Source organism: Anarrhichthys ocellatus, unplaced genomic scaffold (genome assembly GCF_004355925.1).
Source record: "Anarrhichthys ocellatus isolate YVR2014 unplaced genomic scaffold, GSC_Weel_1.0 scaffold47, whole genome shotgun sequence".
In the NCBI taxonomy this organism is placed as follows: Eukaryota; Metazoa; Chordata; class Actinopteri; order Perciformes; family Anarhichadidae; genus Anarrhichthys; species Anarrhichthys ocellatus.
Genome location: NW_022280077.1, coordinates 1,336,881 through 1,360,854, shown reverse-complemented (window position 1 = coordinate 1,360,854; position 23,974 = coordinate 1,336,881). Strand labels below are relative to the sequence as shown.

At 41.1% G+C, this 23,974-nt stretch overlaps 2 protein-coding genes across 4 annotated transcripts; both read right to left on the bottom strand.

The window, feature by feature from the left end:
- Nucleotides 1–699: 699 nt before the first annotated feature.
- Nucleotides 700–7,782, bottom strand: LOC116395531 (immunoglobulin-like domain-containing receptor 1). The gene is made up of 8 exons (XM_031869512.1): nucleotides 7,471–7,782; nucleotides 6,017–6,187; nucleotides 5,595–5,744; nucleotides 5,143–5,262; nucleotides 4,886–5,032; nucleotides 4,583–4,708; nucleotides 2,585–3,498; nucleotides 700–1,424 (listed from the first exon to the last, which is right to left on the bottom strand). The coding sequence occupies exons 1-8, from the start codon at nucleotides 7,517–7,519 to the stop codon at nucleotides 1,386–1,388; spliced, it is 1,716 nt and encodes a 571-aa protein (XP_031725372.1). The 5' UTR covers nucleotides 7,520–7,782; the 3' UTR covers nucleotides 700–1,385.
- A 2,176-nt stretch (nucleotides 7,783–9,958) lies between these two features.
- LOC116395528 (immunoglobulin-like domain-containing receptor 2) lies at nucleotides 9,959–23,867 on the bottom strand. Of its 3 annotated transcripts, XM_031869506.1 has the most exons (10): nucleotides 23,537–23,867; nucleotides 19,755–20,084; nucleotides 18,999–19,118; nucleotides 15,962–16,018; nucleotides 14,274–14,420; nucleotides 14,015–14,176; nucleotides 13,613–13,726; nucleotides 12,218–12,419; nucleotides 11,109–11,772; nucleotides 9,959–10,467 (listed from the first exon to the last, which is right to left on the bottom strand). In XM_031869506.1, exons 1-10 carry the CDS (start codon nucleotides 23,574–23,576, stop codon nucleotides 10,432–10,434), a joined length of 1,872 nt encoding a protein of 623 aa, XP_031725366.1. In that variant the 5' UTR covers nucleotides 23,577–23,867; the 3' UTR covers nucleotides 9,959–10,431. The 3 variants fall into 3 exon arrangements, with proteins under 3 accessions (XP_031725366.1, XP_031725369.1, XP_031725367.1); XM_031869509.1 differs by lacking the exon at nucleotides 13,613–13,726; XM_031869507.1 differs by lacking the exon at nucleotides 15,962–16,018.
- Between the last annotated feature and the right edge of the window lie 107 nt (nucleotides 23,868–23,974).

Genomic DNA, 23,974 nt, shown 5'->3' with positions numbered 1-23,974 from the left:
GCAACGTTGTATTTCAAAGGGGGTACATCATTGAAAAAGTTTAAGAACCACTGGCCTACAACACAACTATTAACCTACATCTTTACCATACATGAAAAACAAGCTGTCCATATTTGAATATAGGCTAACATTAGCGTAACTTATGTACAGAAAACATAAATGTACATCTAAACATAAGCCAAACAAATCTTTATGTACAGTTCATCAATATTTAGTACACCCCTCCAGCCAAAACCAATTTAAACTTTCTGATCAGAGCACAACATCCTACATCAAATTCAAATTACCAGTTTAAAGTCTTGGATTTTATGTTGTCCCTATATGGTTCGAGTTGAGTTAATTTCTTCTATGAGTTTCTCTCGGTGTCAATTAGTTTGATCGTAGTTTGATGAAATGCTACTTTATTTAGGATTGTGCACCATGTGAGCAAAATAAAAGCAAAAGTTATCTGATTTTATGAGTACATTTTTGCACGAGAACCCAGTTGATATTTTATTTTAGTGGTGCAAATTCCCAGATAATCTTGCAGGAAGTGAAATTAGCAGCTACCCCTGGAAGTCCGGGGGACAGTTAATAATTCATCTTTAGGAACAGCCTTTTGATTTAAGTTATCATTTTGGTTTGTTTGGGACCGACAGATTGATCGAGCAATCTATATAACGTATAAAAAAATATATAAATATCCTTCTTCCCACTAGCTTTATGTAGAAAGGTTTATTTAAAACATTCATTCATGAAAATCCCAATTATGTCTGTGTTGATCATTCAATAAACTCAGTAAGTCCACCAACTCTGTCCATCTTCATACAACACACTTTATATCGCTGTCTAATGATGTTATTATGGGTGAAAGGTAAAAAAACGACACTTTAAATAGTACAAGAAATTATGCAAAATTTTGAAAATATATTCAAAAAAAAAAAAACCACACACACTGTATCTGTCTCACACATTACGTGTTCACAATGAACCTAAATAACCCAAAGGATCTCACAGTATGCAACATTCTGCTTGTTGAAACTGTTGAACATTTATTTAAAAAACACACAAAAAAGATACTTCCATCCATCACCAGACACAAATTACACCGCTTAAAACAGCTCGGACAATAATCACACATGGGCTTCATAACATCTGCAATTCAAAGGCACAAATGAACAGCTTTCCTTCATGCATACATGATAGTTTTTGTTACACTAACATACAGTGCATTCAGAGTAAAAGTATATCCATACAGTACATTTTCATGACTATTACATTTCACAACAACTATATTCTTGCAGGCTGATTGAACAGATGAAAGTACCTACTGTTTGTCTTCATTTTCACCGTTCTGGAAACATTCAAGAACAAGTACAAGAAAAAAAAAATAAAATAGAAATGCTTCAGATGACTACGCTGGTGCCGCTACGGGAACTTCTATCCTAAGAGAGAAAAGTGACAGAGGGGGAGTAAGGTTAAAGACGTAGATATCATGATTCAATCCCAGTGGTGGAATGTCACAAAGTACTTTTACTGAAGTAACCTACTGTACTTGAGTGAAGTGCAATTATGTCACATTGTAGTCACATTTTACGCTACATTATTCTTATACTCTACTACATTTCAGAGATAAATGTTATTTTCACTGAACTACTTGTATTTGACAGTAGTTAATGTTCATTTTTACATTAAAAACATGTTAAGCAGTACTATACGACTAATCTACCTAGTAGTATACAAAGTACCTACAATTGTCTCCACATTGACATAGTACAACATTAAAATGCTCTTACATGTATTTGTTAGTGATAAAAAAAAGAATATACTTTATATTATTTAAGTATATTGAAATGAGCAATTCTGCATTATGAGTAAATTTACTTTTGATACTTAATGCACATGTTGCTGACAATACTTATGTACTTTAAGTACTCAAGTAAAGGATGTGAGGACTTTTTCACCAATAGTCAATGTACAAAAGCAGAAGAAAAGATCAAAATAACAAAGAAGTAAAAAAAAAAAAAAAAAAGGTGATGAAAGAAAGAAGTTAATCAGGAATAAAGCTTTAAGTCTACAGCCATGCTAGCAGCGCTAGGGGTGTTTTGAGCTAAATGCTAACTACAGCGTGCTAACACGCTCACAATGACAATTTTAACATACTGATGTTTAGCAGGCGTAATGTTTACACGTTCACCATCTTAGTTTAGCATGTTAGCATGCTAACATTTGCTAATTAGCACTAAACGCAAAGTACAACTGAGGCTGATGGGAATGCCTTTAGTTTCGCAGGTATTTGGTCACAAAGCAAAGTATTGGACAACTTACAAATTGTGACCCAACCTCATCGTGGCCAAATAGAAGTTCTTACATTTTAGCGAATGGGGACGTGAATGTCTGCACAAAATGTAACAGCAATCCAACAAATAGTTGTCAATTATGATCAATTTCACTCTGGGCCAAAGTGCTTGACTGACCGCATGGCTAAAAGTGATGAAGGAAAGAAGCCATAGCTAAAAAGTAACAGGAGACAGAAAGCAATGAACCAAAGAGATGAACTCATCAGACCATTGGTTTAGAGCTGACATCAGTATTTGGATCTTACAGAAAGGCGGTCGTAGTTCCTCTGACCGTTACTACGTCCTGGCTGGTTCTCGATGGAGAAGTAGCTGGGGGGCTTCTCAGGCCAATCCTTCCCTTTACCTCCTTTCCTTCCGCTGCTGTCCTCATCTGAGCTCCAGGATCCTTTGCGACGCTGAGGAGGCGAATAGCTCCTCTCCCTCCGAGCTGCTCTGCTGTGTAGCTCCTCCATCAGGTCGTCGCGACTACGAGTCCGCGGTCTGGAGCCACCTCCTCTCCTCCCGGCCGAGCCTCCTCTCTTGTTCCTCGAACTCCTGTGTGGCGCTCCTGCTCGCCTGTTCTCCCATTCGGAGTCATCGCTGTAATCGCGCAGGATCCCTCGTCTGGGTGGAGAGACGTCCCTATAGCCACGACTGTCGCGGGGGAGACCGCCTCCGGGGTGGTTTGTACTCCCACTGGACTGGCTGGATATTCTGGGACCACCTCTGCCTCCACCACCAGGCCCCCTGCGTGAGGAAAAGCTGGGTACCCGCTGGATTATAGGAGGCAGGGTGATCACCCTTCTCTCTACCCCTCTCACGCCCATCTCATCCAGGGCTGACAACATACTCGGGGGCCCTGGTGTGTAGGGAACTGCTTGAGGAGCCGGGTGAGGCTGTAATGGGAGCATATTTTGGTGAGCGTATGGAACCGTTTGAAGTGCTCCCACATCCAGCCCCCTCACCTGATTTTCCAGATAGTCCAACACCTGACCAGTGCCACGATTGCTGCCATGCACACTGCCGTTCAAGTGGTGTGGATGAGGAGGAGGCTGATGCTGATGCTGTTGCTGATGCTGTTGCTGTTGCTGTTGCTGATGCTGATGGTGCAGGGCCATGGGTGACAGCTGCATGGGAGCCATGGCAAAGTTTTGTTTGGTGGGGTAGTCAGAGTACGAGCCTGGAACAAAAGTGACAGACAGACATGAATAATCTGCACCAGCTGACTATTGGCCACAGGGAGGCACCAGAAACAAGCTGTAAACACAACATTGATACATTTTCATCTAACAAAATTGATATGTTGTGAGCAAAAAGTTTCATATTTACATAGTCAGCAGTTAGGGAGTGTGAGGAATTTAAGTTTTAGAGCGCTCCTAATTATGGATATTATGTGATACAGTATATTTACTTAGAGGTTCTGGACTCAACAGGAGCAACATGTGTTTTGTTGTTCACTCACGACAGAAATACCTGACTCTATGGCTGCTAAATGCTCCACTATGTTCACCAGCTAGTCACTAAATGTGTCTCGTCTTGGTGTTGGACAGGTTGGGTAGCTTTGTTTTTGCTGTGGGAGTAGTAAAAGTTAACCAAAACTCTAGAGCTGAAGGTAACCAGTTTGTTAATTATTATCTGCAGCTTCATTACTAAGAAAAACTCACATTCAAGAAGTCATGTGATCAATTATTCATATACAAATATTGATTATAGCTGCTTTAATCGAGACAAGGCTTATTTTTTCACAGGGACTTTTCAATACTATATTATTATCTCCCCCATTTTTATAGTTTTAGTTTGATTTACTGACTAAAACCTGTTTTACACTCTCACCATCTAAGGCCAAAATCCAGATAAGAGAAGCTCACACGTAACTAAATGTTGCCATGAGTCGCATGCAGCACCATGTAGCAGCATTTTGCCCATCAGGCTACATACAGGCCGCCCTAACTAACTGTTGGAGAACAGGAAGATCTCCAAACACTACTTACCAATGACTCGGACCTTATCTGAATGTTTTAAGCTACTGAATCAGTAATTAAGTATTATCTTAATCACCTAAAAAGGTGCTAGAACTAAACAATCAATGAAAAATAAGGCAGACAGGACACTGCTTTTTTTCTAGTGAAGATTCAAAAACAGTTTGTACTTATTAAATAAGTTGGACTCTTATTGAAAGCACCAAAACCAGTTTCATCATACTGCGTTATTTGCTTGATATAAATAAAGGGAAGTCTTCTGTGTGTACTTTCTGTGTCCCTCACCTGAGTACAGTATGGGAACGCCCTGGGAGGAGGCGTTGGAGCTAATGGGAGCATAAATGGGTTGACCGTCCATCCAAGGAGTCATAGCCTTCTGAGCCTCTCGTATCATCCTGTGCTGCATCACAGCTGAAATGCAAAGAGCGGGTCAAAGGTTTGTGTGACTCGGTATTCACTTGGCAGACTTTCATATGTAGGCTTGAGCAAATACAAAATCTGCAAGAGACTAAATTTGATCACTGGATACATAGTTGTGTAAAATAATCAGTAAAATGTGATGTAGTTTATGGTTTTTATAAGGAGTACCTTTCTCCGGGCAGCAGCAAGTCTGTGGACAACACGGGCAGCGGACGTAGCAGCAGCACTTCTGCGGGCAGCACTGGCAGCAACATATGCAGAGGAGCATGATGAGCAGGAGAGCACCGATGATGATTAACAGGACGGTCAGCCAGTCTGGAACAAGTGAAAAGAAACATGATTACTGGTATTTCAATCTCGGAAAGTCTTTTCAGGCTCTGTGTGACCTCGAGTCGAGCGCCACAAGCTGCACTGAGGAAACTCACGGTAAACGATAAGTTTGATTTCACGGTCCGAGTCGCCCGTCGTGTCACCGGCAGCGTCGATGGTGCAGTAATACACGCCATTATCCCACCACATCACCTCATTGATGACCAGGTCAGCCTCTGTTCACAGACATAAGACAAGGATACTTGGGATTAAATTGTTCTGAACTGGATCACTGCAGTAAAATGGAAATACGAATATTCAAATAAAAAGATGTTCAAGACAACCACAACATATTTGCAATGGAATGCACTGATTGGCAAATAGTTCTTTGTTAACAGTATGTTCACAATCCAAACCATCTTAAATAATACATGCAAGTACATACATTTCCCTTATTTCTATACAAACATATGCAGCCTGTACAGTGTCTTAAAATGTAGTCATGTATGATTGTATTGACAGTTCAGACAGAAATACTGTATCAACATTGTGATGGGATTAAACTTACTGTTTTGAATGGTTATTTTGCGTATTCTGTATTCTGCACCCAGGGTGGGCTCATTAACGCCCCTCTTCTGGATCACAGTGCGGATAGTTCGCTGGCGGTCCGGGCAGTCGTTGGAGGGGTCCTGACCCAGCTGCAGAGCGGCCTGAAAGGCTTCAGGAATAGAGGAAAATACGATGAAATATGTTCAATTTATTGCATATTCTCTTTCTAACAGATCGGTCTACATCATGCAACTCAAACCATCATAACTGTGGCACATATTCCTTCAAAAAGTACAACAATCAGCTTTACTTTTTCAGCAGGTTAATAAAGCTGAATAATAATTGAATAGCAATTAGCTCAAAAAATGTAAATCACCATGTTTGTGTGTGTTGCTGCTGCTTCAAAGTTAGTGCATGCTTAATAATGTCATGCAGCCTCACCTGTGGAGTAGTACTCCAGCACCGGGTCTTTACAGAAGGACTTGAACCTCCAGGTGACCAGCACATCCTGAGGGTTTGCTGAGGTCGAGTAGTCACAGCGAAGGATCACAGAGGCAAACAGAGTCGTGCTCCTCTCCGTCTCTGGAACAATCACCTGGATGGACAGCAGCTCTGATAAAAACAACAACAAAGTGTAATGTAAAATAACAGCACCCACGATGACACAATATATCAATTCATTGTAACCTTTTGTGTGTTTGTGTTGCAGCTTTGCTCCTGAACGTTGGATGGATAAGAATCTCACCAAACTAACAGTTTACAACAGAAGTCATTAAGTGTGCACATATTGTACACTCTCATTGGAAGTAATACCACTTGTCAATCACGATCAGCAATGTAGAGTTGACGAAAACAAGCTGATGACAGGCGACCTCTGCTAATTGAGAAAAGTAGCAGTTAAGGTTTGACTTCAAACACTTTCTCTTTGAAATAGTTGTTCAATGTGAAAGAGATGAATGAATGTCAGTGAGTGTCCGACATGTGCTGGCAGTTTTTCTCAGTTGATTTATGTCTTGAAATACATACAGTAGATAGATTAGGGCTGCAACTAACAACTATTGTCATTATTGATTAATCTTAGTGAATTGTTTGATACATTAAAAGCCAGGAAAGTGTAAAAAAAAAGTTGACATCTATAAATTGCTTGTCCCAAAAAATTCCAAACAATTGTAGAGGATATTTTTGAAAAGCTGAGAAAATGTCTGCTTTAGTGTCACTGGTTCATTTAAAAAAAAAAAAAAATTTTTTTTTTTTTTACAATTAATCGAGTAAGCTTCTTCTCTAAGCCACAACATCACATCCTGACATCATGATGTACATCCATAACCCAGCTGTGTGTATTTTATCCAATTGTAAATAACTTGAGCTTTATGCTTTTTGCCTTTATTTACTGAGAATACAACATTAAACTGAACAAACAACTGGGAACATATTCTATGAACCACCCTGTCCAAAAAACACAGACATGTAAACATTTACAAAACTGAACTGCAGGTTCTATTTGATGTATTATTTCAGCTCCACAGCAGATTAAGCGATAATAACATATTATGTCCTCATCAACATTTGCTTTCCAAAACCGTTTGATGTATATTTAATGCTGTCTTCTGTAAAAACGAGGCTGTTTCCACTGTGTGAACTGTTTGGATGTTTTGTATTTTGGACAAGTTGTTAAGCAGACCTATTACAGTGTGCAGTCACGTGACCAAAGTCGGCCTTGTCCTATTTCCACCTGTTGATAATTAACTTGTACACATCAGTTAGTTTCGACTGTTTGCTTAAGTGGCTTCACCTTAAATTCCTGCGCTTACGCTGAAAGTAAAGCCAATGCTACTTGAATAAAGTATAAATGTTGAGGACAAAATGTGTTTCCTTTAACGCCTTTAAAGCCTCACCTGTTGGCAGGTGAGCCAGCAGAAGCGCCATCAGTATCATATTTCCCATCGCGTCGCTCTTCCTCCCTCCGCGGAAGCTTCGCTCTCTATCCCGTAGGAGACTCAAAATCCGCCAGAAATCCGGAATATTTGGAGAAAAACGTTTTGCATCCGTTGCTCAGCATACTGTTCTTCACACTCGAGACGACATGCTAGTGAGGCTGTGTTTGTTCTCTGAGGTGGAAGACGAGTGTTTACAGTCGAACTGAGGAACAAGTTGCTTACAGAGAGAAAGAGAGAGTCGGAGGCGGATCATCCCCCTCCCCCCTCCGGCTTCAGGTGACATCATTGACCCCGCCCTCTCTGACAGGTGTAACATGGAGGAAATAAAAAGAGGAGCAGGAACAACAAACAGAAAAGATGTTTATGTTTTCCAAATCAGTAGTTTGAGTCTTCCACAAACAATCCCATTTTTTAGTAAGTCTCTTCTTTTGTAGTATGACATTTGTTAGGACAAGTAACAATGGAGAAACAGTTCGGTTAGCAAATTGCTAATTAATTAATTAGTTCTCCTCTGTGTTTTGATGAGTTCATTGACCCTTATGAGTTTCATGGCAGATGCAAACATTCTTTATGTGAATGTTAATATCCAGTCCATCAATCTTAAGGTTTGCTTCAACCCAGTTGAATCAAAAGGAGTGAAGCCTGCATAATCTGAATGAAGTAAAAGAACAGGTCAGCTCGTCTGATGGCTTTCATTTATTTGTTTGCGGCAAACAGCCCCTGAATGTATAGTTCCCTCTCGCGATGAGTCATATTATCCGAGCTCTTTGTGTGAGGATGTTTACAGCCTCTCATCCAGGAGGTGGACCCCAGCTTGCTTTACTGTTGACACAAAACAAGCCCGCCCGAGCTGAGCTCGAGTGCCGCTCTCAGCTCACTGAAGTGCTCTTGAAATCCTGAGAAAAATGCTGCGTTCATGAAAAGCTTTGCCATCACATCTGTGGCTGGCTCAACTCTGAACCTGGAGACAGGCCAGTTTTTCAAATGCCTCCCTTGTCAGTATCAGGGGAGGACGTATCTTTGATTTTCTGTGGCTTGCTATCCAGTATGTACAAAACATTTACCCTGTACTTTGGCAGGCTGTGTTTTAAAGCGTTAACAAATGTTCTTCTGTTTTGTTTTTGATCAACATTGAGTCTCAATTTTGCTAGAAATAAACATGCCAGAATGCCTGATGTTCCACACCAGAGTCAGAAGATGAGAGATTGTTGGCTTGTTGATATCATTACTGAAGGGATCTACTGGGTACCTAGGCACCTGGGCCTGAGCTTCTGTATTAAGCGTTAACATTTCTTATTGGAAAGTCAATCAAAGGACTATAAAGAGTCACAAAACTACTACAAAGAAAAGCAAAAAGACTGTAAAGGGTTGCAAAATGACCATACAGAATCACAAAACGACCATAAACAGACACAATGTAGCAACACGTAGTTCTTCCCTAAATGTTAATGGTTATAATGATGTGCCATTTAATACTTTCTGTAAACATTTTAAAGCTGCACACATGCTTTACACGATGAAGTGTGCTGATCGTGTGTAGTTCTGCCGATGGAGGTTGTCATTAAAGCTCGAGTGTTTGTTTAGTTGTGTATGTTTGATAAGCTTCGATAAGAAACACACTGGCTTTATCCGAGGTACAGTACACACACACTTTATCACACATATGGTAAAACACAATAACCACTCAAACATCAGATTCTGCTGCAGACAGTGTTGTTATGTATGTTATATCAAAATCAATTTTAACAAAACAATTGAAACACAGATAAATGCAAGCAGTTTGTGTTTCTCTGTGGAGAGCGTGGAAGTGTTGAGAACAAATTAACACGAAAATAAAACACTGAATTTACACTCCTGAAAAATTGTTCCTAGATAAACGTAACTATCATCCCATCTGAGTTTATACTTGATCCCCTTATTTGGAAAATAAAAGAGTTAAGACACAGAAGTCTGCTCTGCAACATATGATCTATAAATATATATAAATATGAAACTGCTTGTGTACAGTACGACACTTTCATGACATATTTCCTCTTCTGTATTACGTGACGTGTCTTATTTCCTTCTCATTTCATTGATTAGTTGATTGACTGGAAAAAAAATGAATCAAATCATGGTTTAAGCAAAACTGCTAAACATTCTGTTAGCATCTGCTTATTTGGGATGATTTGCTGCTTTTCCTTGTCTTTTGTGTTAATGAACCAAATATCTTTTGGTTTAAAACAGTTTGTCACACATTTAAAAATCTCAATGTTTTGGCATTTCTCACTATTCTCTGACATTCTATAGACCAAATGATGGAAGTTTAAAATGATCATAAGCTGCAGTCCGTTTATCTTGGCCAAGATAAATGAACATAGATTCATTAAGAGCGGAGACTTCTTTGAGTTTTCTTTATTGAAAAAGTATTTAAGCAGTGCAATAAAAAAAATCTGCAGAACAAATTCAAGGTACAGTACTTACATACAGTACAATATCAACAACAGACAAACACACAAATACAAAGTGAACCTGAGTTGCAATGTACTGAGTGAGAAGTGTGAAGTCTGTAGGAAAATATAAGACTGTGGCATCCTGCAGATACCAACAATTGGCAGATAATGAAAATAAAAAAAACATCTTGGCACTGGTGTCACTCAACTCAACAAATAAACACATACATAACATCTGTACACTACATGTGAAGAAATACCCAGATTTAATTCATGCACATTAGTAGAAACGTCCTGTATGAGTGCACATTCATTTCCAAGCATTTTCGATCCACCACTGCTGTTTTTTTTGGTGCAGTTATTTTCAGTGAGCGGAGCCAGACTTGACGTGGCTGATGGCAGAACCGTTAGCTTCTCCTGTCTAGCAACAGGACGGTTTAAACGAACGGAGTGGCCGTGCTGTGCAGGTGGAGGCTGGGAAAACTTGTCACACTATGAGAGAGTCCCTGCTCAGCGCAGTGCTCTGTTAAAGAAATACACCGAGAGCCACACGTTAGACACTTTGCACTCATGCTCGTGCGAGGTTACTCTAGTCTGGTGCCTCAGATTAGTCACAGAAATCATGCAGCTCAAGCCGTGTTAGTATAGCAAAGACTGTGATGCAGGTGGGGGTTTTCTATAATTAGTAAGTTAGTAAGCGTTTGTAACACTGTGAATGTTGCAAGAACAACCAGATTATACTGTGCATTTTTGAGTTAAATCAAAAGCGTTGTTTGCAATTGCAAATTTATGCAAAAAATATCAAAGATAAAATCATGTCGGAACTAAAATGATATTGATTCAGTGTTAAGACCATTAATCGTGTATGTACATTGCACAAGAGACAATCAAATGATTTACATAATACTGTCAAACATTTCAAATGTCTAAATACAAAGCTGGCGTTATTCTTTTTTATTCTAGTCGTCAACAAATCCCATGAAAAGACCAAAAACAATACCGACAAAACTGAATTAATTATATGTTTTTTGACTTTTCATGGGATTTGTTGACAATGTGAAAAACAGAGAATAGACAGACTTATCGGGTAACTATTTACAGGATTTAGAGGCTCTTTCCTGAGGAGGAGGAAGGAAGTCCTTGTTCCTGCTACAAGTAACTCACCAGGTTTCTGCTCCTGTCTTGCTCCTCTCGGCCCCCCTGCTGGAGTGTATGGGACATTCCCTGGTGGGGGCGGGTGTAACAGAAAGGCCTCATGGTGGGGTCAGTGGTCCTGTATAGCTCTGATCTGGGAGGCTCTGCAGTGCGGTACCGGTCCGTGGTCGGGTCAGCCCTGCGGTACCGCTCTGCCTCCCGCTCAGAGTACGGAGGCAAAGGGTCCTCCTCCTCTGGACGGTTGCTGGGCGACCGGCTGTAGTAACTATCCTTTCCCCTGGAGCTGCCTTTAGAGGGAGTGTCACTGTCCTCGTCCGGTCTACAAGCACCTCTGTCCCTTCCACGCCCCCTGGTCTTGCTGTCCAGCACACTGCTGAGGAAGGCGTCATCGTATCCTTTGCCTTGGGGCGGTCGACCGGGACGATCACTGTCCCATGTGTCCCTCCTCTTCTGTGGTAAAGGGGAGGGGCTGCGGCGGACCCAGCCATCATCTTCATCTCTGTAGAAACGCCTGGGAGGGCTGTAATCCCGCTGGTAGACCCGGTCTGGAGGCTCAGCGCGACGACCATGGGAGTCGTAAGACTGGGCGAAATCCTCCAGCTCGTCCAGGGAGCCGGTGCGCCCTCTTCTGCCCAACGTCTTCCTCTGCAGGTGCTCTGAGTGGGGGTTCCGCCTACAGCCAGGAAGAGCACACAACTCAGCACACAGAGTTTGTATTATAATAATAATACATTTGTATTTATAGAGTGTTTTTGACACTCATACATTTTACATAAAAAATGTAGGTTAGAAAAAATCACCTTGAAAACTAAAACACAAATGCAGGTCATAAAATCAAACATTAAAAGCAGCTATAAAAATGTTTTTGATAGCTTGATGAGCGATAGGAGGTTGGTGTGAAAGGAGGTACAGCAAATATATGCCTGTAATATCTTCCTTCAACGCCAGATATTGAAGCCAATAAGAGTGATGGGGTTTACATGGAAAGATCCCATGTAATGGGCACTTTAGCTGCCCGGTAACTGGCTTCTGCCAGTAAAACACTTCATCCACAGTGGTGACCTTTCCCTTCTCAGCACATAGACACATGCATGCACTAAATAACACCGTAATTATACCTTCTGTCGAGCTCATCGTCTGAGTGGTTGCCTCTGTCCCGTCTGGGCCTTCGACTCTGTGCAGGTGGAGCTGCTCTCATCACTGAATGGTCGTCGAGGTCTGGGATGGGTGGGAGCGCCTTCATCTGCACCGTCTGATAGGTGTGTCTGAAGTCTGTAGTCCCTCCATCATGAAGAGAGCTCAGCTCTGAGAGGCTACTGGCTGTTGGCACAGACACATCAGCGGAGCGGCATTTGCTATTTTCATCATGAAATTCATTTGGAAAATATTTTTCTGTAACCCGACACTGGAATACACAACTACAGCTGTGAAAATGATGTAATGGAACATTTCAGAGCAAGATGTGGTCTGCTGGAAGTGCTATGTAGGTGTTTGGGGTAAGAGCATAGTAAATGAGTTGGCTCTGACTATATAATCATGAGCACTGATTATAGCTGACTGCAGATTACTGAGTGCAGAAATGTCTCATGTGCCACCTCAGACTTATGTCACAAACAATTTAGATGACAAGTCTGGTATTATTATTTGAGGCCCCTATGTTTTCAACAAATCTTACCAAAACCTCTAACAACTTTGCATGTGTAGCCAAAGCCTGATATAGCTTATTTATCTGTTATAGACCTCAAATGATGTGCAAAAACTATAAAAACACATCAATCAATCAATGTTTCTCCAATAAACACAGAAAGTTAATCCCACATAAGACGTCCTCCTGTCATAAATTCCCTCTAAAGCACTAAATGTGTATTAATCCACCGCTGAAAATAGTCCTATTTACTCCTGTTTCAGTAACTTCTACTAAAAACTACAGTGCCAAGCTGTTTTGGGAAATTACTGAGTCTTTAAAAATGTAAATAAACTTAAGATCTGTGACCTGATTTTAGATATCTTATATGTTCAGTTGGAACCAGTGGGCTTGGGGCTGAGAGACAGACAGGCTAGGGAAGACAGTAAGTGTTGAGAGACAGACTAATGATTTGGTGACCAAGCAATGTTACTTAAATGTTTTCTCTTGTAAGTGACTGTGGTATAATCCCATTCATTACACTTTGAGATGTCCTGACAACTTAATCAACTAGGGATGGGCAATATAATGATATGTACCGTGAGACTATATACGTTTGACCCACTGTTTACCGTTTCTACTGTGTACGGAGGCTATCCCTTTAATACTGTATCTTTTGGGGTATAAGACCAATGTTTCAAATCAATGGGCAGAAACACGGTTTTCTCATCTAAGCAAGGACAGTTAGATGTTATGAAATGAATGTAAGGATGACACGAAAACAAGCTCTTGTTCATTTACACAAACCATGCACATGAAACACATTCACATGAACACTGTTACACAGCCACACAGATGACAGACACTGGCCTAATCTGTGCAGGCTTACGTTTATATGCAGCCGACTTGGCCGAGGGAAAATGAGCCAGGTCCTTCTCAATGTAGTACAGAACTTTCATTGAGTCCTGGTCTGGACTGGCTTTCAGTCGATAACCAATGCGGGCTGTGGATGTGGACACACACACAGTACGTACACACACAGGGACATAACTATGCAAGGACACACAGATATACATGCAAGCGTCCAATGCACGTTGTTAAAAAGGACAAACTAACTCAAATAAGTTAAGACAGCATTTAAATAGCAAACATGCATGAGGCAGACAGATATTTCTGTATCTTCTAGGTTAGAGACGGACTCGAGGATGAGGGGTGATCGATGAAATGAGGGTTAGTCAAGTCAGTGTATCTGAAAGGAAATAAGACAGAGCTACACCTTATAAATACTCACCTCCAGCCAGGTTATTCTCCACTGAGGGGATGGAGGCGATCTTTGTCTCCACATGGGAAGAAGGGGCAAGAGGAACAACAGTAGGAACACCAGGGATGTAGTAGGGATACACAGGAACCTGAGCAGGCAGTCCACTCTTCGCCATCTTCCCTGCCTCGTACACTGCACAGGAGAACAACAAAACGGTGAGTGACTGTCAGGTTGATACTGAGAACGTACGGGGACGTTGTAGTGTATAAAGACAGTTTGCGTTTCTCACAGTGTCGTGGACAGCAGCAGGTGTCAGGACAGCAGCAGCAGCTGACGTAGCAGCAGCAGGAGTGAGGACAACACTGGCACCAGCAGATCCCCAACAACAACAGGAACAAGATACTGCCCAGGACGACAGATCCGACAAACACCCACTCTGGAATATAGAGACACATTATTCTTCGCATTTTTGTTAGACATGATAGGATTCAGTTAAAGGTATTACACAGACTACATTATCTCAATGATAACTTTGCTAAAATGTATCCGTCCTCATGACCTCGATGTAACAACTGTATTTCTCTTCCTCATATGTTTTGATCCCTCAGTAGTGACTATAAGGAACTTTAAATTTGTGTTGATTTTAGCGGCCCCGATGGACAAAAGTGGTCATGTTCCCAGCACCTGATTCCCTTTAGAAAAACTATTTTTTTTTTTACTGCAGCAAGGTCTGACAGTGTGCCCTGTTGCTCCTAGCAATACAGCCAGGGTCTCCAGCAGCGTGGTGTCAGTGTTGGCTCCCAGCGGTGACCGGCAGAGCAGCGAAGCTCTCCTAATGGAAGGAGGAGGAGGCGCTGCTGACCGAGCATGGAGCCTCTCCTGCAGGAATCAGGCTCGGTTGCACCGATGACAAGCATTAAGAATAACGATATAGAAATAGACAATCTTCTATCTGTGGTCTCATTTACTTACGAAGGTCATATAGAACATTGGTAATAATTGAGACTGTTTCATAACCAGTTAAAAGTTCTTCACAGTAGTTTTAACTTTTGCACTTTAAAATGTTGTTCTTTCTCCGTTTTAGACAACACACACGGATCTGACAAACCCTCTTCCTTTAAAATGCGGGTACGATAGGTGACAGATAATGCAGTACTATACCTAAAAAGTCTAAGAGGACAAGAAATATGAGCAGTCGGATAATAAGAAACTAATGAACTGAGGTTAATTTGGAAGAAAAAAATAAAGACGAATGGTAAGATTATTACCCAAAACCTCCACTGTAGAAATTCATCACAGATTAAGTTCGTGGTTCAACTTTAACTTGCTGTAAAAGCCAAAGTTGTCTTATGCCATGAGAAGTTATTACAGACATTTTAGGTGCCCTCACTTCTAAACTGATCATTCGACCACTTGTATTTCTTGCCCATTGTTGGAGCACGACAATGTTAAAAACTACACAAATCATAACCAAGTTGTTATAAGCCATGCTGATGTTTCTGTCATCCCTTCAATGAGACCTCAGAGCATTTAAAAAAAAAAAGGACACTTCAGGAAAACTCAAGGGAACAGTGATTGACTCTTATCCATCATCACATCTCTAAAGTATCCAGACCCTAACAACACACTTCCTCAGGGTGTGCCCAAAAGCCAAATCCACTCAAAACCCCTCGCTAAGTCAACACACATCCCCTGTGGAGTTTACATCATGACCAGGATAAAAGATAAAAAATGTGAGTCTAGGAGTTTCTTCTTTATGTAGCTTCAATAACTGACTGTTTATAGTTTCAGGTTGGGTTGGACTCGACTTTCTGTACATTATTCCTCATTTTCATTAATAACGGCGTAAACATGGGCTTGTGAATTTTGTTAGTAATGGAGAGTTTTGATTGGTTGGTGAGAATTAAATGTAAGGAAGCAATAAGGAAGCTAGAAGATGACAGGCAGTGAGACGAAAGTGCAGGTGAGGTGCCGTACCTGGCATAATCTCCACATCAAACTCAGGTAGGATATCGTCCTGCTGACCTGTCCTGCCTGCAGAGAGAGGGAGAGCACAGGTGAAGGCCGGCAGAGGAAGCAGAAAGCAAGAGTCAAAAGGTCAGCAGAGTGGCTGTTTAATGTTCATTGACTAATTGAGGAACTGAAGGGACAAAGTTTTTACATAAATGTCTTGTCTTACATGCTGTCATGAGGATATTTTTTAGCCATGCTAGCAGCGTGGCTCGAGGGATGGTAATGTTGGGGTACACACATAAATGCCTCCCTGAAGATGAATTATAATAACTTAATTTCTTTGCTAGTGCCATCACCAGGTCTAAATTAGAATCTGCCCAAAGTTTCATTTATGACCAAATACCTGCTAAACTAAAGATATTTATAAGCCTCAGCTTTATTTTGTGTTTAGGCTAATTAGCATGCTAACATTCTAAAATAAAATGGTAAAATGGTGAACAATATATATGCTAAAAATCATCATGACGTCATTGTGAGCATGTTAGCATGCTGACATAAGAGTTTAGCTCAAGTGCAGCTTCACATAGCAGCTAGCATGACTTGCCATCACATGGATCACACTAATATTATTTTGGTGTCAAAAGTTTATGCTCATAAAAAATGATGCTTGGAAGTGTTTAAAAATAAAAATGCTAACCAGTAAACATGAACATAAGTCATGTAAGTCAGAGTTCAGAGTTCAAAATACACTTTACTAATTTTAGCAGGAGGCCAGCAGTGCTATATTTCTTCATTGAGCTGCACGGCATGCATGTGCCTCTCTAGTGGAGTTAAAACTGCTCACAAATTAATCTACACACATGCAACATGCATACAGTCACACACGCACACACACACACACTCACACACACACACACACACACACACACACACACACACACACACACACACATTGAGAGGTTCAATGAGAGGCAGTGTATGAGGACAAAGAGGTTTTTTTGGAAACTGGGGCACATTCTAGGAGAACAATTTAGCATGGGAGCCCATCAAAAGAGGTCACGCAAGTTTATACGGTTGTGACACAATATCTCTTTTGTGCTTTACATACAAGATAAACAGGTAAAAAAAAAGAAATATTCAAGGCAATTGGAAAACTGTAAAATAGAGAAAATAAAGGGGCTGCGACAGGTGTGCTGGGACTGAGACACAACTGCAGGTGTTCACGTTATATCGTGAGGTGTCAGAGGACTATAATTAAAGACCAGTCACTGTCTGATCTGTCTGACTGCAGGGATAGACTAAACACCCTCTGGCTCCAGAGTGTGCTGAGTAGACTGTTACTATGGAGGGGTGAAAAAAACAGTGTAACCTTTCCACCTGATAAAAAAAGTAATCTTGGTTCCCTGGCACGTTCATCAACATACCATGAAGCTCAGTAACACTGAGTAACCTGAGAGAGCCGAGGAGCTATGCAGCCCTGAGAGGTTGCGAGGCAGTGAGAGATGCAGGAAGGAGTAATGGAGGAGCACAGGAGAGGAACTTGCGAGAAAAAAAGAGAGCGCAGAGGGAGAAAAATCAATCCAAAAGAAAAACTAAAAGAGAGATTAGGGAGATGATGGGGAAGAAACATCGCAACTTGTTGCTTATTATTTTGACATTTTAGAAAATAGCTGATGTGCTTGCTTGCTAAGAGTTTGGTGACTGACATGTCGGTATGGTAAATATGGAGCTGGAGCCAGCAGCTGGTTATCTTAGCTTAGCATAAGGACTGGAAACAGGGGGCAACAGCTAGCTGACACAATAAAACTATTTTGTTAACTGCGTACAAAATGACTAGTTTAAAATCATCAATTTGTGTTTTTTACGGGAGGTTATGTGCAGACTATTTACAGTTAAAACAAACAAAATATAATGTGTATAGTTAAGTATTAGTAAGCTGGTATTTTGTTACTTTCGAACAGCGCCAAGCTTGCTGTTTCCAACCCTTTATTGCTGAATTAAACTAAGCTAACTGGCTGCTGTCAGTAGCTTGATATTGAACAAGCAGATATGAGAGTGGTATCAATTTCCTCATCTGATTCTCTGAAACAAAGCAAAAAGCGAATTTCCCAAAATGGCAAACTATTACATTTTGGTGTATAAAATTGGTAAATTTGTGAGATCTGAAAATTTAAGGAAACGCTAATCTGGCACTGAAGTGGTTTTACACACTTTCTAATTCCAGTGTCTTCATTGCAACGTGGCAAAACCAAAACCCAGTGTAGTCTTGTTATTCTCACATGTTTAACCTCCCCTCGTCTCTCCAGTGAGCTGATTATAATCAGATTAATGCTCAGTGGAGGAGGACTGTATGAATGAGCAGACTTTAACGCCACAGGGTTAGCCAAAGTTTAAGGAGGAAAACTCTTTTGGGTAACTGTTGTTAGAGTTTAGTCCACTTTTTCTACGTCTCTCTCTTCATGTCGACACCAGCGGCAACCCTCAACATGCCCCGGCCTCCTGTGTAAAAGCACTTTGCCATGGTAACAGCTTAAGGAGTGGCTTTGGCAACAATGGTCTCCACAGTTCTTCTGTGGACGGGCTGCTTCAAGTGTCATTGACAGAAGATGATGGATCTCTGACGTTCAGCACTGAAACGTTAGCTGTTCATTAATTAGCAAACTGATCTACAAATCTAATATGATCACACACAAACAGCTGAACATATCATCCCATACAGTTTTGAAGCTGTACAAACACTGACGTACTGTAATGTAACTGATTTAGGATGTAGCTGGAGTGCAGTCCAGTACACAATACCAGAGGTGGAGAGTACTACATTTACTTAAGTACTCTACTTAAGTACAATTTTGGCATACTTTACTGAAGCATTTTCAAATTAAAGTCCACTTCCACCCTGTAGCCTAAACCGTGTAAAGAGGGAAACGCCATCCATGGAAACTGTTGTAAAGACACTTTGGAACGCAGAGCAACAAAGAAATTTCTAAAACCTTCACCAATATATGGAACAGAACTTCACTGAGCTTAATATGAAACCAAACATTTAGGTATTTAGGCATACCGAGCACCAGTAACTCCAGCTGGGCCTCATTCTTCCCCTCCAGATCATCAGCAATGACGACTTTACAGAAGTACACTCCACTGTCTCCCCACTGCAGCTCCCCGATACGCAGGTCTGCTTCTGCACAGAGACCAAGAAGAGAGAGGTGAGGTCATGTTCACAAAGCAGGTCAGTGTTTAATCGCTGTATTTGTGAATCACAATGGATTGACGTTGACAACAAACTGACTATGATGACATTGTGAAACAGCTTTTGGGTGCAGACCACATTGACACCTTTGTAGTGATGTATGACTACTAGCGCTTCTACGATACCTACGTTTTAGTATCTGTACCAAAACTACTATTTAAGAAGTATTAACATGTTTTTCTACTAAACTCTTTTCATCGTTTGACAAAAGAGATTAATTCATCATGTCGGTGAACCTTTATCTTATTTACTGTATCAAATGACGACAGGAGGGCATTGTTGAATGTTGGTGTGTCCCATTGATGCATCTGGATAGCAGACGGGTGTTTTGTCTTGATAAGGCCTGAGGTTTTACAAGGAGTCATACATGAATAGGAGTGAGAGCAGGAGGTCATGATCGTGTGTGTGTGTGTACTCTATTGTGAGACAAAGACAAAAGAGGTTTATTTAAAGAACAGGAAACACAACTAACTCTGAGTAGCTCTGAGTCCTGAGAGCAGTCATCAAACAGTTGCAGCAACTCTTTTTCCTAAATTCATAACTTTAAGATAAGAATGATGACATTACTGTTGACGATGGCGATGTCTCTTCCTTTGTAGTGCTCAGCCAGCGTCATGGAGGCTCCCTGTGCCGAGGCCACAACCCGAACCGTGCGGCTGCTGTCGGAGCACTCCAGGTGGGACGCGGCGCCCAGCTCGGAGGCCTGGACGCCCAGACTCTCGGGCAGGGTGAAGGACTCTCGTGTGCGGTCTCGGCAGTAGGACTTGTACCACCACTGCACCACCGGGTTCTGAGTGGAGGCCGTTTGGTACTGGCACGGGAGGACCACGGACTGGAAGAGCATCGCAAACCGCTGCTTCTCCCGCACTGTGACATGCACGCCATCGCACACACACACTGACAAGAGAAGAGAGGAAGGACATGCAAATAAGTTCTGTGGTTGAGACAAATAGGTCTATATATAGAGCTTCTGTCTCCCGGAGACGTGATTTGACTATTCAGAGAGTCGTGCAAATATTGTTCAAAGATTTTAAAATTGAGAAATACCAGGTTCTCCTATTTGATCCACAGTAATCAACACCAGGCACCTTCACAGAGTTATTCACTCATTTTATAACCCGGAGAGGAGTTTCTTCTCCAGCATGACTATTAGAGGGAAACTATCAACTTCCAATTATATCTAAATTATGAATTTGATAAAGCAATTGATTGTATGGACAGAAAATAGTGGAAAACATTTATAGAAAATAGAATTTCCTTTAGATCCAAGGTGACATCATCCCATTGCAATTTATGGCCAACCAACAGTTGAAAACAATGACAGAAAAGGTAAAGAAACAAATCCTTAAATTGGAGAAGCTGGAACTATGTTTGGCATTTGTGCTTGATAAACTACTTAAATGAATAAGGTTCATGATTTGCACACAACAACTGCAATAAATCATAAAGGTTGTGAGGTCCTACTTTTGTTGAAACTGGTTTTAAGAGGTTTTGATTAAACTAGGGTGTTATTAAGAGCAGATTCTAGTAAGTTAATAGTTAATTCTTAATTAATCAATTAATGGTCTATAAAAGGTCAGAAAATAGAGAAAAATGCTTAGTATCATTGGAGTGTAAAGGTGTCCAACAAACAGTTCAAAACCTAAAGACATTCAGTTTACTATCAAATAAGACCAAGAATAGCAGCACTACTTTTTTTGGGGGCATTTTTGCTTTAAATTTAAATAGTTGTGGACATTTTTCCTGTTGATCTCCTTATACATTAATCAACTAATTGTTTCAGCTCTATAGTCGTATTTAGTCTACCCTCATTGATATAAATGAGGTGGCCAAATCGTTGCAGGACTGCTGTATTAAACTACATTTGAGAGTAGACCAAAACAAGTATAAAGACAGGAAGAGGATGCAGATGGCATCCTGACGTTACAGGAGAAACAGCTGTGCCTCTTCTTTGTCTGTGCGGGTGATTCACTGCACCTGGGAGATATTTAGCTACATATTAAAACGGGAGCAAAGACAGGAACAGAGATTAGGCTCTGCTGCTCGGTACCAGGGTCAGGAAGGTTAAATTCCAGTGTGTGTGGGGGGCTGTGGAGGCCTTTGGAGAGGCAGGGGGTTGTCACCACAGAGGGAGGGGATGGAGAGGTCGGACACTCGTGGGGGCTTTCTGCAAGTCATATTAGCTCTAGGTGGGGCAGGAACTCCCTCTAAACATTTCCCAGAAAGACAGGAAATCAAAACAAAACAAATCCACCAGCCTGACTCTCCTTAGGTCTGTGTTCATCGCTTTTCCTAGTTTCATTCTAACATGAACCCAAGGCTGCTTCTATCCAGGCCACCATTAGGACTGCAACTAAGAGTTATTTTCAATTAATTTCAATTAATCATCTTTAGTCTTTGAAATTGTGGGGAAAATGCCCAATGTCACGTCTTCAGATGTCGTGTTTAGTTGTCTGATTAACGGTCCAAATCTCAAAGACTTTCAGTTTACAATAATGGTTGTCATTTCTGCTTGAAAAATGACTGAAAACTAATTAACTAAGTTTATAAAAAAAATGTTGACAATTCTTATTATTATATCGGATCAGCTCACGTTTCAAACTAGTATGCTAACGTTTCATGACCTAAAACTTAAGTAAATCAGGCGACTTTAATGATAAACTGAGTCTGGTCAGATGAGCATCTTCAGGTTTTCTTTCCCCTGATGAGAAACTAAACATTATCTGCATATTTCCAAGTACAGCGTTGGAGCCAGATGATATTATACAGGATAAGAGAACAAGAGGAAGGGTGACCAAGCTCCTAAGTTCCTCCCACGAGAGAGCTCTGGTCTTCCCTTTGTTTCCTTTTTTTCATGGACCGGTCCATTGTGAGGGCTAAGCCGCCCCCTCCTCTCTGTCCCACTTGAGGAGATGAGAGGGGGAGGAGGTCACAGGCTCCCAGCCAATAAGAGCATCTGGCCTCCTCCAGCTGGGTGTGAACAGACCAATTAACTGCTAGAGATTTGAACCAAACCGTTACTCCATGAATGGCCTCAGTCTGAGGTGAGAGGATGTTCTGCAAATGGTTGTTTATCATCAGGTGTGACTCACTGTAAGTTAATGAACGGGTTACAGAGACTGCAGACAGTCTCCTCCTCCACGTATGCAAACTAAAGGCATCATTTCAACATTAGACCTATCTTTAAAACAGTGCATTGTCACAAAAGCACTCCAGGTCAGAGCTCAGGTCAGTTTCCTGAACACGGTTTCCTCTCCAGAGCTGTCACATTTCCTGCTTTTACTGCGACGTACATTCCTTCACGTTGACTCATTAGACCCAACAAAGAAACACCAATAAGACTGAATACAGTCTCCATGTTTGATTAAGGATTTCAAAGCAATTTCACAGCAACAATCATAAAGTTTGTGGTAAGTGAAGTGAGTATATTTGGTGCTATGCACACAGATTCACAGGTACATGTCTAGCCCTCTTGAGACCTTATGTGCACTTTATGGTCCCTAAATAAAGTTGTATTGGTAAAGGAATATAGTATGGGGCTGCAACTAATGTCTTTTTTCATTTTGATGTATCTGTCAATCATCACTCTTGATTAATTGATTACATGATTACAATTATCTATAACATGTCAGAAAACAGTGACAAATGCCTGTTATACTTCCCCACACCCCAAGTTGTTCGGGGTGCTTGTTTTATTTGATCAACAGAAAAAACACATAAACACATAACATTCATAAATAACAAAGGCAAACATCAAATCATCATATTTGAGAACATGAGACCAGGGAATGTTTGACCTTTTTGGCTTGTAAATTAAAGCGACGAATCAATTATCATAATAGTTTCAAATTAATGTTCCGTTTATCGATTTATCGAGTAATCGTTGCAGCTCTATCTTGGTATCTTGCACCTTTAAAGTACAGCTCTCCCTCTAAATGTACAATCATGCCTTAATATAGTAAACTATGGTGGTGTTCAACACAGATAAGCCTGTAACAGCATAACTATAAGCCCCTATAGCCCCAGTGGATATTATTAACATATCTGTGTAGGTCTATACTACCATGTAAAATCAATACCAGACACTATTAATCCCTTGATTATTAGGGGCGTCACATAAACCACCTAACTTGTTACTAAATCGTTAAAACACGATTCAAAACATCTGTAAAATGACGCATTCAATATGATAAAAAAACAAGATAAAGGTTAAACCATAAAATAAACACTTTACTGTGTCTCGTGCTCAACAGTGCCTGCTCGCCGTTAGCGATACGTTTACCGGATCGACAACCTGTTGCGCTGTCGTCGTAAAGATGATACATTTAAGTGAAGGGAACGAGACTTACCTGATGCGCACAGTAAAAAAGCCAGCCGGTAAAAGTTCATTTTACAGTCCGTTTTATGGTAAAGTGCAGTTAATCCGCATGATGGTCATTCTGGTTGTCCGCTCACTGCAGCGGTAAACAGGACTCACAGACTGCGACTAACGGGACTGTACCAATTCATAGGTGAGTCCAAACACAGCACTGATTCGATAAAGGCCTGGAACTCCGGTGCAACAATGTAAATACAACACAAGATTTTGTAGAGTTGTTTCTTTAGTTTTCATATGTGTGGAGTCTAATTTAGATTTTCCGCAGCGGGTGTAGTGGCAGGCCTCCCGGGAAGAGTCGGGAGGTTTTCCCGGTGGGGAGGTGGAGGAGAGGGGGGGGGGGGCAGCTCCTGAATCAGTCACACTTGGCTGTGAGTTTTGAGGAATTTCACTGCACAGAAACGGCAAGATT

Excerpts from the sequence above, each read along its gene's own strand:
- LOC116395528 (XM_031869506.1), bottom strand. The coding sequence starts at position 23,576 with ATGAACTTTTACCGGCTGGCTTTTTTACTGTGCGCATCAG. Across the intron at positions 11,773-12,217 it reads GACGATGAGCTCGACAGAAG|GCGGAACCCCCACTCAGAGC; the intron begins GTATAATTACGG and ends TCCTGGCTGTAG. Across the intron at positions 10,468-11,108 it reads AAGACAGGAGCAGAAACCTG|AGCACTGCGCTGAGCAGGGA; the intron begins GTGAGTTACTTG and ends TTTCTTTAACAG.
- LOC116395531 (XM_031869512.1), bottom strand. The coding sequence starts at position 7,519 with ATGGGAAATATGATACTGATGGCGCTTCTGCTGGCTCACCTGCCAACA. Across the intron at positions 6,188-7,470 it reads GCTGGCTCACCTGCCAACAG|AGCTGCTGTCCATCCAGGTG; the intron begins GTGAGGCTTTAA and ends TGTTTTTATCAG. Across the intron at positions 4,709-4,885 it reads TTGCTGCTGCCCGGAGAAAG|CTGTGATGCAGCACAGGATG; the intron begins GTACTCCTTATA and ends TTTGCATTTCAG.